This window comes from Poecilia reticulata, chromosome 16 (genome assembly GCF_904066995.2).
Source record: "Poecilia reticulata chromosome 16, P_reticulata-male-v2, whole genome shotgun sequence".
NCBI classification, from domain to species: domain Eukaryota; kingdom Metazoa; phylum Chordata; class Actinopteri; order Cyprinodontiformes; family Poeciliidae; genus Poecilia; species Poecilia reticulata.
In genome coordinates, this window is record NC_088845.1 from 5,816,187 (window position 1) to 5,830,553 (window position 14,367).

At 38.0% G+C, this 14,367-nt stretch overlaps 1 protein-coding gene across 1 annotated transcript in view; it reads right to left on the bottom strand.

The window, feature by feature from the left end:
* thsd7ab (thrombospondin, type I, domain containing 7Ab) overlaps positions 1-14,367 on the bottom strand; it is a 226,273-nt gene that overhangs the window by 124,489 nt on the left and 87,417 nt on the right. Inside the window, exon 2 of the mRNA XM_081597176.1 lies at positions 7,598-8,432. Within this exon, the coding sequence (XP_081453302.1) occupies positions 7,598-8,432 (835 nt within the window). The remainder of the gene's footprint in view (positions 1-7,597; positions 8,433-14,367) is intronic.

Below are 14,367 nucleotides of genomic sequence, written 5' to 3' on the forward strand. Positions count from 1 at the left end.
AATATTAAGGAATATTACTGACTAAAAACAAGCTCCTATATCTTGCTGAAAAGTTACTTGAAAGTTAGTTTGGTCTTATTTGCACTGGAAACTGGTCAAAAAATACTTGGTAAGATTTTGTGCTTTTGCAGTGTAACCTGAGAAAATGACTTGTGTTTGTTAATTTTTTTACCAAAAACAAAAGAGAAATCCTACAACCGGTAAAATCTGATGCTGCTTTATATTTGTTTACATTTTGTGAAGAAGGACGTTGTGCTCAGGGTTTTCATGTCATCTTCTTCAGTAGTACTTAATGCAGCGCCCCCACAGGCGAGGAGGGGAACAGGTTTTTTAATTGGTTTGGATCGTTTGACACAAAGCAGCGTGAAAACAAACCTAACCGGCTGAAAATGTAACAAATGTTGTAATTTCTCCAATCGAATACAGACTACAGGACTATCAGGTGTGAAAACATCCTTAACGTTGTGCAGTAGAGGTAACATTTTCTCTAAAAACAAAACTGATCAACAAGCAGAGGAAGCCAGAAACCTATTTTTAAAGAAAGCCACCAGTGAGGAACCAGTGAGACACCGTGAAGAAGGAAGCGTCCCAGTGACAGATGTTCATCAAACAAAATTGGAAATGAAGCAAGCAAGATGTTCGGGGGACGCCTGGCTAGGACACGACTGGATCTCTGCTTCTCTGGGAAGTTTGCTCCAGTTTCCACAAGAAAAAACAACTATGAATATTTCAGAACAAGAAATAAACAAGTCAAGGATTAATATTAATGCTCCTAAGAGCATGCAAGTTGTTTTCAAGGGTCCTTTAAAAGTATTGATCCCAGTCAGTGGCGAGAGCCCCACGCTAACAAAGCATCAACGGCTAGATATCCCAGAAAAATTATGCTTTACCATAGAAGATATGCGACTGAGAGATAAATTCAGGCTTGCAGCTGTTTCCTGGAGTAGGAAAACCTTGATAAACCCACCAAGATCAAAGTCTGCCGGGAGCGGCTGTGACATTTAATACAGGGAAGGAAATGGAGACAACAGCTCATTAGAAGAATATAGATCTGCCCTACAGTTATTCTGAAAAGCCAAATGCGTATTACTCCACAAATTAATGCCAGTTGTAAAAAGGATAACCTTTGGCAACTCAATGTTTCATCACTTTCAGTTGAATAAAATGAAGCTTTTAAACGCGTTTTGTGGATGTGCAGTTGTAGGTCAAGCTTTCTTTCTCGGAGAATAAGAAGTCCCAAACCAAATACTCTGCAAATGAAAACAGAGCCGAGCACCGAAGCACATAATAACCTCTTTTCACAACCAAATAATCCACAACTCCTCATTTGGGGGTTCATAGGAGAGCGATCGTAAATACGATTGTACCAGATCTGTTCCCCTGGGTTACATATATATATCCTGCTAAAGTCTAACGGGTCCACAAAGTGTAGCTATAGCAGATGTGTGCGTCTGACAGCTGCACAATATTGGCAGGAAAAGGAACGTGGAGCTATTTTACGGAATCTGTGAAATTGGTCTGTCTATTCACAGACACCTTGACTTTAACAATCGTGTCATAAGAAATGGGGAGGATGCAACTCAGACTGGAAATATGCTTTGCTTCAAATATGAAGCTTTCTGTGAGGACAGATTTATTTTAGTAACAACAGGAATCATGTTCTGCTTGTCATAAGACAGATGAAAGTCTGAGGGAGTTTTTTTTTTGTTGGACAGGAGGCGATTTCTATCCAAAACATTTTAATAATAACGGAAAACGCACCATCGGAAGGTTGTTATTGTTTTATTCTGCGTCCAATTCATAATGTAATGAGAAATTATCAATAATTATATTCAAAAATATGTATCTTAAGAATATAAGTCTGTATTGATGAAGTTATATGTAAAAACACGATAGTTTAAATGGGACCTACTATGCAAATTTGGCATTTTCCACATTTTTCGACTTCCATTTGCGTCTCAACTGCTTCTATAAACAACCTAAGCACAAAAAAAAAACTTTTTCTGGCAATAACTTAAGGTTTTTTTAGTGTCTTATAAACGAGCTGTTTCAAAAACCTCCCAAAAGTTAAGTCAGATTTGACCTACGCCGCTTCCTAGCAACCACAGCCAAGCCCAGCCTCGTTACCTAGCAACCACACCCAGGCCCAGCCCTGTTACCTAGCAACGCAAGCAGAGTTCCAGCAGGTTATTTACTCATAAAGTAGTACCAAAGAGAAGGGAACTAAATACTAATGCACACCACGCTTTGTATATTCTTATAAATAATGCTGAAAATCAGGCATTAATTTTATTCCACTTCAAAGTTTTTTGTTGGTATTTTATGTTAGGTCGAAGTAATGTAGTAAATTAATTAAGTTTGGTGTTGTACCATCGAAAAGTATCCCAAGATTTGCTTTCTTTGCCCTCATCAAAAAAAAAGAAATAAAAAGGAATAAAAAGACATGCATTCTATAAATCGTATGATGAGCTAAAACAGTTGTCAGGATACTTCTATTAGCTTTTATCAGAGCAAATCAATAATAAATGTCCAACAATTTAAACCAAAGCCAAACTTTACACAGTTAATCCCCAATATGTCCAGCTAATAAATTATTTCAGTTCATTTAGAACACAGGTGTCCAAAGTGTGGCCCAGGGGCCAATTGTGGCCCATGAAAAGATTTTGTTTGGGCACAAGTCAAACTATTTTGGTCAGTAGAAAACAATGAATGACCCTAAAAAATGTGTAAATTGTTTTTCTTTTAATAGGGCAACAATCTGAAACCCTGTTAATGTTTTGGATCTAAACAGATTTCATTATAAAACTGTGTTTTTGTTGTCAATCACAAAAATCACAAACTAATTTTTAAATGTTCAATTCAGTGAATTTTGTGGTCTGCCAAAAGTTTAAATTTATCAATTTTAGCATTCAGGACAAAAAGTTTGGAGACCCACTGCTTCAGAAGGTTCCTCCAGATTTTCCAACAACGCATAAAAAACTAAAAATCCTCTACAAGTTTATGTAGCGATAGTATCTTGACGTCTTGTGTGAGCAAATACTCTCTCTGACAGGTTTGGCAGAAACATACAAATACAAGTTTCCTCTAGAAACATTTGATTTTAGTCGACTGCGAAGTTCACACTGACAGAACTTCCTGTCAGACATTTTGCTCTCAGATATATTGTTAGACGGGACGAGTGTTCAGCGAGTGAACAGAAACTGACAGCTATTAATCTCTCTTATTTTCAGTCTGACAACACGTCTTTGTAGCTCTCAGCGAGGATAATGGCGGGTCAAACAGGTTAGATTTGACATGAAGAAACTCAGATTTAAAGAATATGTGTTGGATAATAGTTCACCACTTAAAGTGTTTTGAAGAGCTCCAATTTTTTTACTTTCTTTTATTTGAGTAAAATAACTGACTTGTCTCACTATTCTTTTTAAAATGTTGAAACCATTAGCTTTCTTCCTATCTGCAATCATTTGAACTTGACCTTTGGAATCATCAAATGTTTCAAAGCCAGAAAAACTTAAAATTACACAACATAAAGGACAGTTAGCCTTTTTTAGATACTAAAAAAAACTTTGGAGATGCAACTTCTTAAAACAGACAACTAGTCAAGTATTCACAACACAGGAAAAAAGATGGAGTGAGACCTCCTGTTTTCCTTGGACATCCCTGATGTATATAAAGGTGTGTGAAGCTAATGATGTATATAAAGGTTTGTGAAGCTAATGAGGTCAGAAAAACAAAATCTCTCAATTCAAAACATATTTTCTTTCAGAATTGGAAATCTGGCTTCAGAAGAGGCATGAGGATAAAACGTCATTCACAAAAAAACATGTTTTAGCAGCAAGTCACCAGTCAGACCATTGACAAGACCATAGACAATGCTGGAGATACCAACGTTCCTCAGGTAAGAAAATGTTTTTGTCTTGTTTTGCTTTAATCTGCTTTACTTTTTGCTTCTTCTGTCACTCAAACAGCATCTGCTGATGTCTGCCACATAAAACAAATCCATGTTTTTATCCCTGGAAATGAACCGCGGCAGTGAAATCCTGTTTCTCACCTGCAGCGTCTGAGTCGGATAAAAGGAAACGGATAAAGTCTGATTGTATGTTTTCGTATTTTAACTTCTTCTTATTTAATGGACAGATGTAGCTGTAGAGTGGAGTGACTGTATCATCAAAATAATATTTCCTCAGAAACATTTTAGAGATAACTCAAAGCATTAAAAGTAAAAACATCACGTAGCATCCCCTGCTACATTTTTCTCTCATTTTGTATCTATTCCTCAAATGCGGTCATGAAAACGAACACAAGTAAAACAGGAGACATTTAAAAATGACCCTCTAAATATAAAAAGCTTTCAGTTTTATTTTAGATTCATAATTGCATTTTAAACTTTTATGACCTAGCAATAAGTTCTCTGTCATTCTGAGTAATGCTCAATTTCCTAAAGAAATTTAAAACAAAAAAAAACACCAAATACGTTTTTTTTTTTGTGTGTGAAAAGCATCAAAGTCACGGCTTAGATTGATCTCATGTCACAGAGAGACGTTTTTTTTGTCACTTCCTTCCGCAGAACTCGACATCAAATTCACTTTAATGGTAGTTGTTCCTCTTAGCTTTGACAGCGAGGCGCTAAAAAAGACCGAGCCGACAATCGTCTTCCTCAGTGTGTCGCCTCCTGACAGGGAGGAGCGAAATTCAGCAGGACAAATCCGACATGTTCCCGTCATGAGCAGCAGACGGATCATAGAGGCAGGAAATGAGGTTAAAATGACAGGGGAAGATATACAAATACCAAAATACAAGTCATCCCTGATCTTTGTTTAACATAGTGTATGAAAAATTTGTTTGTAAAACATACAGAAAAGGATGAGAAAAAAGTAAGAAAACTGACTTTAAAGTCAAAATTCAAATTAATAAGGAAATATTTAAAGATGCATGTCAATTATGTTGCTACTGTATGGAAATAATGATAATCATATCTTTCTTGATATAGGATTAGACCTGCACTTCATCCACACTGAATGTCCCTAATTTATTTGGTAGATTTCAGTTTTAACACTAAATTTACCAGATGGCGCATAAACAACTTAAACAAATCTGTCTCTGATAACAAAATGTCAGAATTACAAGAGAAAAATCTAAATTCTTAAAAAAATTATCTGAATTCTGAGATTTAAATCCAAATTCTGAGAAAAAAGTCAGAGTTATGAGGAAAAAGTTAGAATTTTTAGATTGAACTCTGTCATGATGCAGCGGTTGTGGTGGTGAGAATGAACGCTGAGACCCAGATGATGAAGATGATTTAATAAAGACACAAACACAGGCGGCACCGCAGAGAGTTAGCACACAGCTAATTATTGAGGCTTGTGTCGTGTTGCTGAAAACCACGTGACTGACAACAAACGAGGCCTCGCATTGCATGGGTCACGTGACTGCTTCATTTTGCGTGTCGGTTTTCAAAATAAAAGCGCGATGAGCCGCGCTGCATTATGGGTTGTTGTCCATTTGGTCTCGCATCAGAGGAGAATATTTTGCCAAAATAAAATGAACATTGACCAACATATTTGATGTGTATTGATGATGGTACTCTTCAAAATGTAATGTTTGTTACTGGTTTTCTCAATTGTAGATTATGTTTTTTTATGACTATATTTTTGTGATTTTCTGATGTAAATCTCTTTGAACTGCATTGTTGCTGAAATGTGCTACAGAAGTAAACTTGATTGTCTGAAATGGAGCCAGTAAGAAGAAAATCTGACATCTGGGAATATTTTGAGATGATCGCTCACAATAAAATTCTTCTCAAGTAATAATTGACCCTCCACCTCCCAATTTCTGACTTTTTGCAAAGTTCCACTATTATTTGTAGTCTGATTAGCATATATATATATCAGTCTTTAACAGCAGAAACGGATTTAATTCTGTTGCAGGACTAAAATTCAACATGTAGCCAAATATAAGGGATGAGAGCCAATTAGAAATCCAAGAAAAAGCAAACGCCCCAACATGCACTGGACTCCCGAGACACTAAAACATCAAATGTCTTCATTGTCAAATCAGTCTGACATAAAAGAAAACCCAACACAACCACTGACGTTCAACATAAACCAGGATTAGACAAATAATTAAAATATATAACAATTAAATACGATTTAATTGATTCTCCTGTTACTAAACATGAGTTTGATGAAAACTTTGTGACAATTGCATTTAGTAATTTTTGGAAGTGTGATCCAATTGAGTGGCAAGGCTGTTAGTTTCACCAGCAGATGTCACTAGTGAGCGATGAATGAAGCATCGAGTAATGAACCTTTTTGCAAAGCAAAGGGCTGGAAAGCTTCATTGCTTCATGAGGCTTCATTTGCCCATCACTACTAATCACCGGTAGCAACTGAAGACTGAATAAGAGCTAAACCAACACAGGACTTTACAGTTCGACTGTGATGGCAAGCAGACAAATGACAACAGGTGGGACTAAATACACTGGGAGGGTAATCACAGGGAACGAGACACAGCTGGGATCAATCAAGACAGCACAGAGACTCAGCAAAAACAGGACTAGACACACAAAGAAACTCAAACTCAAAACACAGGAAAACACAGGACCTAAAACTCAGAATTAAAAAAAAAAATCAAAATTCTGATAACAATGTCCACATTTTGAGAGGAAGACATTCTGAGATTAGTTTTTGTAGGATTCATATTTAGCGGCAGCATTGCTGCCACTATTCTTCCATTGGACCACATGTCACATACAAACGTTTGTAGACATTAAATAAAAAACAAACAAACCAAAAAAGACAGACAACCTGGCAGAATACATGTAATTTTAGGTTAAAATATGTAAAATATTCAACCAGGAAATTATGTTGTCTGCAGTTTCTTGAAATATTGTTTAATATGTCCAATAAAATCTTAAATATAGCATCAGTCTGCATTAATTTCCAGAGAAGCATTCCAAAGAACTGTACAGTTTTCTTCTGTCCATTAGTTTTATCTTTTGGCAAAATATATCGCTTTTTAATAACATGGCAAGTGAAATGTTTGTTTTTAATTCGAGCTGCAGAGCTTAACTTTTATTTAAAAAGTTTTTTTTTTTTTACATATTTGTTAAAACTGTCTCCACATCATGAGAAGGTCAGGAGACAGATAATCTATGAAAAAGATCAAACTCTTTCACCTGCTCCCTGAACTGCTACAACTGTTTGAAGAAATGCACCAAAAACAACCAATCTAAGCCAGGAGGCGGGTCTTAGCGCTGTCAATCAACCGTGTGAATGTGCTGCTAAATGTCCAAATGCCAGAAAAACAACTTACTGTTACAAGAAAACAGTTTATCTGCTGGCATGCAAGTTAGCAAATGGGCATGATTGACAGCGCTAAGCCCCGCCTCCTGTTTCTGATTGGTTGTTTCCAATTAGCACTGTGAGAAGGCAGATGAGTTCGATTTTTTTACAGATTATTTGTCTCATACTACACTGCCATGACAGCAGTATTATTTAATTTTCAGTTTGATTAAATAGATTTTTTTAGTTGGCCTGATCCTGTAAAAGCGTTTACAGCCAAACAGAGTAATAATAATCCAAAGAGAGGAACTTACTTGCGCCCCACTCTGCTGCCGTTCCGGTGGATGCAGGCCACTTCCCGGGTCTGGTATCCCACCTGGATGTCCCAGAAAGGACTCTCCTGCCGGTTCAGCCGGTTCCTGGACCGTTTCTTTTGAATCAGCTCCCTGGTTTCAGGATCCTTCACCCCTCCTCGCTCCCTGAGCCCCTGACCTTTGCCTTTCCGCCGTTTCGCCTGCCGTGCGGTCCGGGTCTGCGGCAGGACGCAGGGGGTCCACGGTCCGACCCTAAGGCTGTACAGGCCTTCCGGACCCACACAAGCTCCCGGTTTACAGGACTGGAACTCGGTGAGGTTCGGGCAACCGGCTCCTCCGAAAAGCGGAGGAACCAGGACGCTGCGGACTCTGTTCCTGAGGCCCGTTCCGCACGTTTTGGAGCAGGAGGTCCATGGCGAATACTCGGTGACGACGCAGTCCTGAGGGCAGGGGATCAAACACGCCTGCTCCAGGCGCGGCTTGGGCTCAAAGTACTCACAGATGGCGTCCTCTGCTGGAGACCCATCCGCCTTGAGCGTGCAGCCCACCTCCCGGGTCTGAATGCCCTCCTCGCCGCCGCTGCACATGAACTGCCGCGCGGCGCCGAAGGTCCTGGCCGACACCGGCACGCACTCGTTCCAGGCCCCCAGCTGCCAGTCGTACAGGTCCTTGTGCCAGTCGCACACGCGGAAGCAGTTCCTCTGGTTGGAGGGCCGCTGAGCCTGGTCACAGTTGGTGTGGAGGGTCGTCCAGCCGTCCACGTGGGCGCACCAGACCGCCCGGCTTTGGCTGCCGCCCGGGCCGCAGTCGCTGCCCATGCATCGCCCCCACGGACCTGCGGAGCGAACGGACAGGATCAGGCATGGCGAGGAGGAAGGAGCAACGTCAGAAAAATAAATAAATCCTGTATGATGCTTGATGCAAAATATATCATAATAAGTGAAACAATCTGCCTGTTGAATTAGCAGATTGTTTCGTCCCGTGTTTTTTAGTTTCTATGGTGCTGGAAGAAGAAGAGAGAGTGAGGAGGAAGAAAATAAAAACATCAAAAGACACTTGTGTGATTCTTAGCCATTTTTTTGTTGGTTATGAATTTGAGAAACAATTATTTCTCAGATTCTAGTGAGTGTGAGCAAATGTAAGAGCAGTTATTTATTAAGAATAGCAACCATAAATATTATATTGTTCTAATTCTGTGGTTCTTAACCTGGGTTCGGTCGAACCCCAGAGGTTCGATGATTCGGTCTCAGGGGTTCGGCGGAGCCTCTGCTGCGGAGGTAAAGACACACTTGTGTAAGTAAAGTCGTGATGACGCCCCGCTTTGCCATCACTTGCTGCAAAGGATCACGTTACATTGCTTAGCCAATCAGAGGATCACGTTACATTGCTTAGCCAATCAGAGCTGCGGAGGAGCCCTGATTGAAGGAGCTCCACTCAGCATGGATTTGAACTTGTGTCTTTAATTACTTCAGCAAAGCTTCACCGTTTTTACCAAATTCTGTAGCTTTCGGTGTTCTTCTAAATCTGCTCCTTAATCGCATCTTTTCGGGGTAGCTACTGCCTCTAGTGGCGTGGGGGTGGTAACACAGCTAATATAATTACATTACTAAATCAGAATACCGCAAAGTCTTTATTATTTATTATTAATTTTTCATTCTCTTAAGAATGTAGAGCTAATTAAATGACCTAAATAAGACCTTAAAGTGGTTCCAGTTTCTCTCGATGGCCAACCTGTTGAAACTGTAGCAAATGTTAAATACCTTGGGTCGTTCCTGGACAGTCGGCTGAAAACGCTGCCTATATTTTGAAGAACTGTTCTCAGAGACTCTACCTTTTAAGAAGACTTAGTGATCTTTGGGTGACCCAACTAGACTCTAGTCTAGTTGGGTCACCCCTATGTCTTGAATTTGGGGGGGGGGGGAATCATATTTTATTTATCACTACACAAGGGTTCAGTGAATGCGCATATGAAACTGGTGGGTTCGGTACCTTAAAAAAGGTTAAGAACCATTGTTCTAATTTAAATGGATAATGAGCCATAAATTAACAAGCTGGACAAAAAGCTTGTATATCCATTGAATTTTCTCAGATTTTCAACCACAAACCTCAAAATATCTTTTTGGTTTTGATGCAGAAGAGCAACTTAAAGAAATCAAGTTGAACAAAAAAAACAAAACATAAAATCCTTTATTTTTTTGCAAATATAAACCTGAAAAGTGTTGAGTGTTTCAGTTTCACTTTGCACAGCTGAATGGTTGCCATGGAGATTAAAGGATTTCTCAAACATGCATGAGAGAATCAGAGCAACACTACAGGCCTGTTTTTAATGAGGGAATGACATCATAGCATGATGTAAAGCTCAAAAGAGTCAAATTTACACGATGCTGCCTCTTCAAATAAATATACAACACCTGGAACTATTGACCAAAGTTCCAGGTGTTGTGAATCAAAGGCAGGTTTTGGGGTTTTCATGCAGAACTCTGTGTTTTGGCAGGTTTGCAGTTTTCTGGAGGTTTGTTCCAGATTTATGGTGCATAGAAGCTGAATGCTGCTTCTCTTCATTTGGTTCTGGTTCTGAACCAGAACCATTAAGACCTGAGACGTCTAGAAGGTTGACACAACAACCGCAGATCTTTAATGTATTGTGGGGCCAAGCCGTTCAGTGATTTATAAACCAACAGCAGTATTTTAAAGTCTATTCTCTGAGCTACAGGGAGCCAGAAAACATTGAATTTGACTCTACAAATTAACCGAATCTGCAGGAAAATAACAAATCCAACAACAATACTGACAAAGTTGGAAAACTGCTTTGATTAAAAATAAATTGGGGGCGAAAATAAGAGAAAAGCTAGGATGCAGCAGGTACAAATTGATACACAGACACAAAATTACCCTTTGATTTTTTTCCTTCTGAATGGTAAACAGCAAGTGAATGTTTTTTTTTATCTGGGATAGAGATGGTTATAGGTGATCAAAGGGAAGCAGCTGAAGACCAAAGTGCTGTGAATTATCTGTGGTATTCATCAAACCCTTTTGGCAGCCAGCAGATATTGCTTCAAACATTCAGTACCAGCCATTTTCCAAACAAACATCTCCGGCCCAGACGGATACTTATACTGAATACTTATACAACCCAGTGCACAGATGATGCAAAGAACAGGACATGTTTGCAAATGTTGCAGAATCTGAGTCATTTAGTGAGATTTTAAAGCTCCCATCTGTGCTGTCAGGAATTGTGATCTAAACTACGGTAGTAAATAAGGGACAAAACTCTGTTGCAAACTCTCAAAATGATCTTGTGAGTTTTGTGAGTCAGTTTTCTTCAGAAAACTAAAATGATTTATATTGTATTACATGTCAGAGTTCAGCTATTACAATGGTGCATTAGGGATGTTTTAGATATAAAACTTCTTTTAAGATACTCAGACATTTTTAGATTAAACTCTGAAATTCTTTGAAAAAAAAAAAAGAAGAAATTTCTGAGTCAAAACTATTTCTGAATTTGAAAAGTCAAAATTTGCTAGAGAAAACCCCTGAAGTTTTGAGGTTGATTTCAGAAACTTTGCAGAAAAATCATGGACATTTCTGCATGTCAAAAGTTGAAATGTTTTTTTTTCTAGTAAATTTGCTTCTTTTAAAGACGCATAAATTCCCACATTTTTTTCTAGAAAATTTCTTAGATTAATCTCAAAATCTAATTTATTTCTAGATAATTTTTGACTATTTTCTTGTATTAATTTTCCAGACTTTTTGGCAGAAATGCACTCCTTTTTTCTACACTGGCGCTAATGTGAAAAATCAACAGCCCTGTAAGCGCTCTTAAATGTTTTAATCTAAAATTAACCAACCTGTGATCAAACATAGCGAGAAAAAAAAAAAAAAAGATTAATTAACACAGTTTGGCTGTAGTCTGATTGTGTCATCCAAAGGTTATTAATACCACAACAGGAGAGAAATCTAATTAAATAGAAAGCTTCACATTTCAACTAGCAAGCTGATTATGTTAGTATGTGGCAAATCAAAATGCTGCTTCTGGTTATAATTAGAAAGCACAGCAACAAAGAGCGAGCTGCGGTGACAGTAGCCTGATGTTTCCCTCAGAGAAACTACTGGTTTGTTTGGCTAAAAGTTATTTTCTCCCTGACATTTATTGCTGTAGAAGATACGCTGCACGCGGCAGTTGGTGGTTACCGTAGCAACCAGTAACCGACAGCTCCTCCCCCTTTTTCTGTTGCCGTTTCGTAACCGCGACGTTAGGATCAGATCTGCGTTTTCTTTACAAGCACTATATTTTAACATATATTTGACAAATTTTATGCGTAATATTGCCATGTTTTGTATACGTTTTACACTGTTACCTGTATTTTAGCTGTGTTTAATTTTACAACAGTTAACTACTGTCAACTGTCATGTTATTGTATTTTATTTGATGTATAGGACTTTTATCACTTTTAAAGCAAAGTAATGCTTTGTGTGATAGTTTTTGAATGTTATGTGTGTGATTTTATCTCTCATGGACCGAAAATATATATGTTCTTCGTCATTTATGTTAAAAATTAGAGTTGTTATATGGGTTAATGGTATAAATTTATATTAAATACTATACGGTCGCAGGCAGCGTCCCTTTTTCTGCTGCTGTCTGCATATTTGAGGCTGAGGTTAACCGCCAACTTGATTTTATCTCTTGTTAGAATAAATACAGTGAACCTGAGTGTGTCTGCTGTGAAGTCAAACAAAGAAGGGTTACAAAAAAAGGTTTTAAAAATGTGAGTACTAGTGCAAAAATAATAAGACTAAAATGCAGATTAAAATGTGGTAAATTCTGTTAAATTTAGAAAACAAAACACACGACTAGGCCAGTCGCAATAAGCAATACATCAATTAAAAACATGGTAAATTAAAATAAATGAATGATTTATCGTTTTTTTGCTGGTGGGTGAAAACCATTGACCAACATATTTGATTTGTGTGATTTTGGTGATGACACTCATCAAAATAATATAATGTTTGTTCAGTTGTTGGCTGTTTGGTGTTTTCATTAAAACTTTGTAATTTTGTGTTTTTGCGATGTAAAGCATTCTGCTGCTGAAATGTGCTACACAGATAAACTAGACAGTCTGGTTTATTGGTCTCAACTCGCCGTCTTTTAAGGATAATTTTGTTTCCAGAGACTTCATAATTCATTTTATTTGTTGTTTTATTTATTTTGGATATTTAAGATGTCTTCCAGCTCCAGTGTTAAATGGTCGTCAGAATTTAAAGTTTATTGATCTATGAAAATGTGTTCACTGTATTATGCCTGTATTATTATTATATATGTTGAAAAGGGTCTGAAAACAACAATTTTACAGTAATATTGCTGCAAAACTGCAAAGCACTTCAGCCTCACATTGTGTTTTACCTCCACATATTAACGTAAAGCTTTATTAGCATAAAAATAACCTTTTAATATTGTATGAAGCATCATTTGAATCTGTGAAAAATGTCATTTCACGTCGATGTGTTGAGTTTGGCAGAGTGCAATCAGGATGATAAATTACTGCTAATCTAATCAATTTAAATTGATTTAATAAATAAACAACTCTGCACGTCATAGACAAACTTTGGCTGTTGAGTTAACGTTTTTATTTCTACTATTGCACACAAGGGGTTTGCAAATTTGATCCCCTTAGGGGAGTTTTAATCTCCTCCCATCCTTAGATGTTCTTGTAATCAGATAATCTCACACTTCTTCAGTCTTTTTGAAGGTCAAAGTACAACTACAGGATTAAAAATCAAAGGAAAACGGCAGGAAAAGGCTTTGGAAGAAACTTCAGACAGAATATTGACTCAGACCATCCTGAAAGACAGTTTCACAATCTTTTAAATTTAAAAAGAAGTGGCTGGTGGTGAAATTTGGACTGTACTCCACTGTACCTTCAAATGCACTGCAAACAAAAACATGAAAGAGAATCAGGGCAGCAGAGGTTTGACTGTTACATCTCTGTAAATTTCTTTAAGCTTAATGAACATCCAGTAGACACGTTTAGTTTTAAACGTATTTATTGGGAATCTTGTGATTCAGTGTTACAAAGGCTGATTATGATTTCTTTTCTAAAAAATGTTATAGTAGTGTGTTGTGAAGCCAAGTAAAAGGTCTAAAAAATCCAAAAACTGTCCTGATGAAGTAATAAGTTGGCCCAAATGTCCCCTGACATCATCTCCCGCCATCTCTGCCGGGTTTGGGTCGTAATATCCTCCCTGTCAGGACCGGAGTCTGATCTCTGACTGGGCCTCAAGTGTCCATTTAATGAACGCCGTCTCTGTCCCTGCAGGGTCAGCCTCACTAATGAATGGGTCGCTGTGTCTCCCTCTCTCTGCTCATGTCTGTTTATTATTTTCTTTTGCTCTCAAAAACAGGATGTCTCTCGCTGGCTCTGCAGGGTCAGAGTTCACCTGAGGTTCGTTTCTGCGGCGCAGTGTTTAAGCCTGCAGACGTGATCCAACTTCACCACGTCTAAAACAATGTTGACGATAAAAACGACACGCCAAATAAAAAATGAGCAGCAATCACAAGGTTTTAAGAAAACCTGCAAATATTTTATTCTACGTAAAATATTTTCAGCTGGACTCAAAACTCCTCCACCGTATTTTCAGAGTGGGTCAGAATCTGCAGTAGAATAATATAGAAATGGACTGAAGGGTGAAATGAAGAGGCTACCATTTTATAAAAGAAAAAACATTTTTTAAGACGGTTTCAAACTACTTAGAGTTACTTTTGGTGCTGTTCT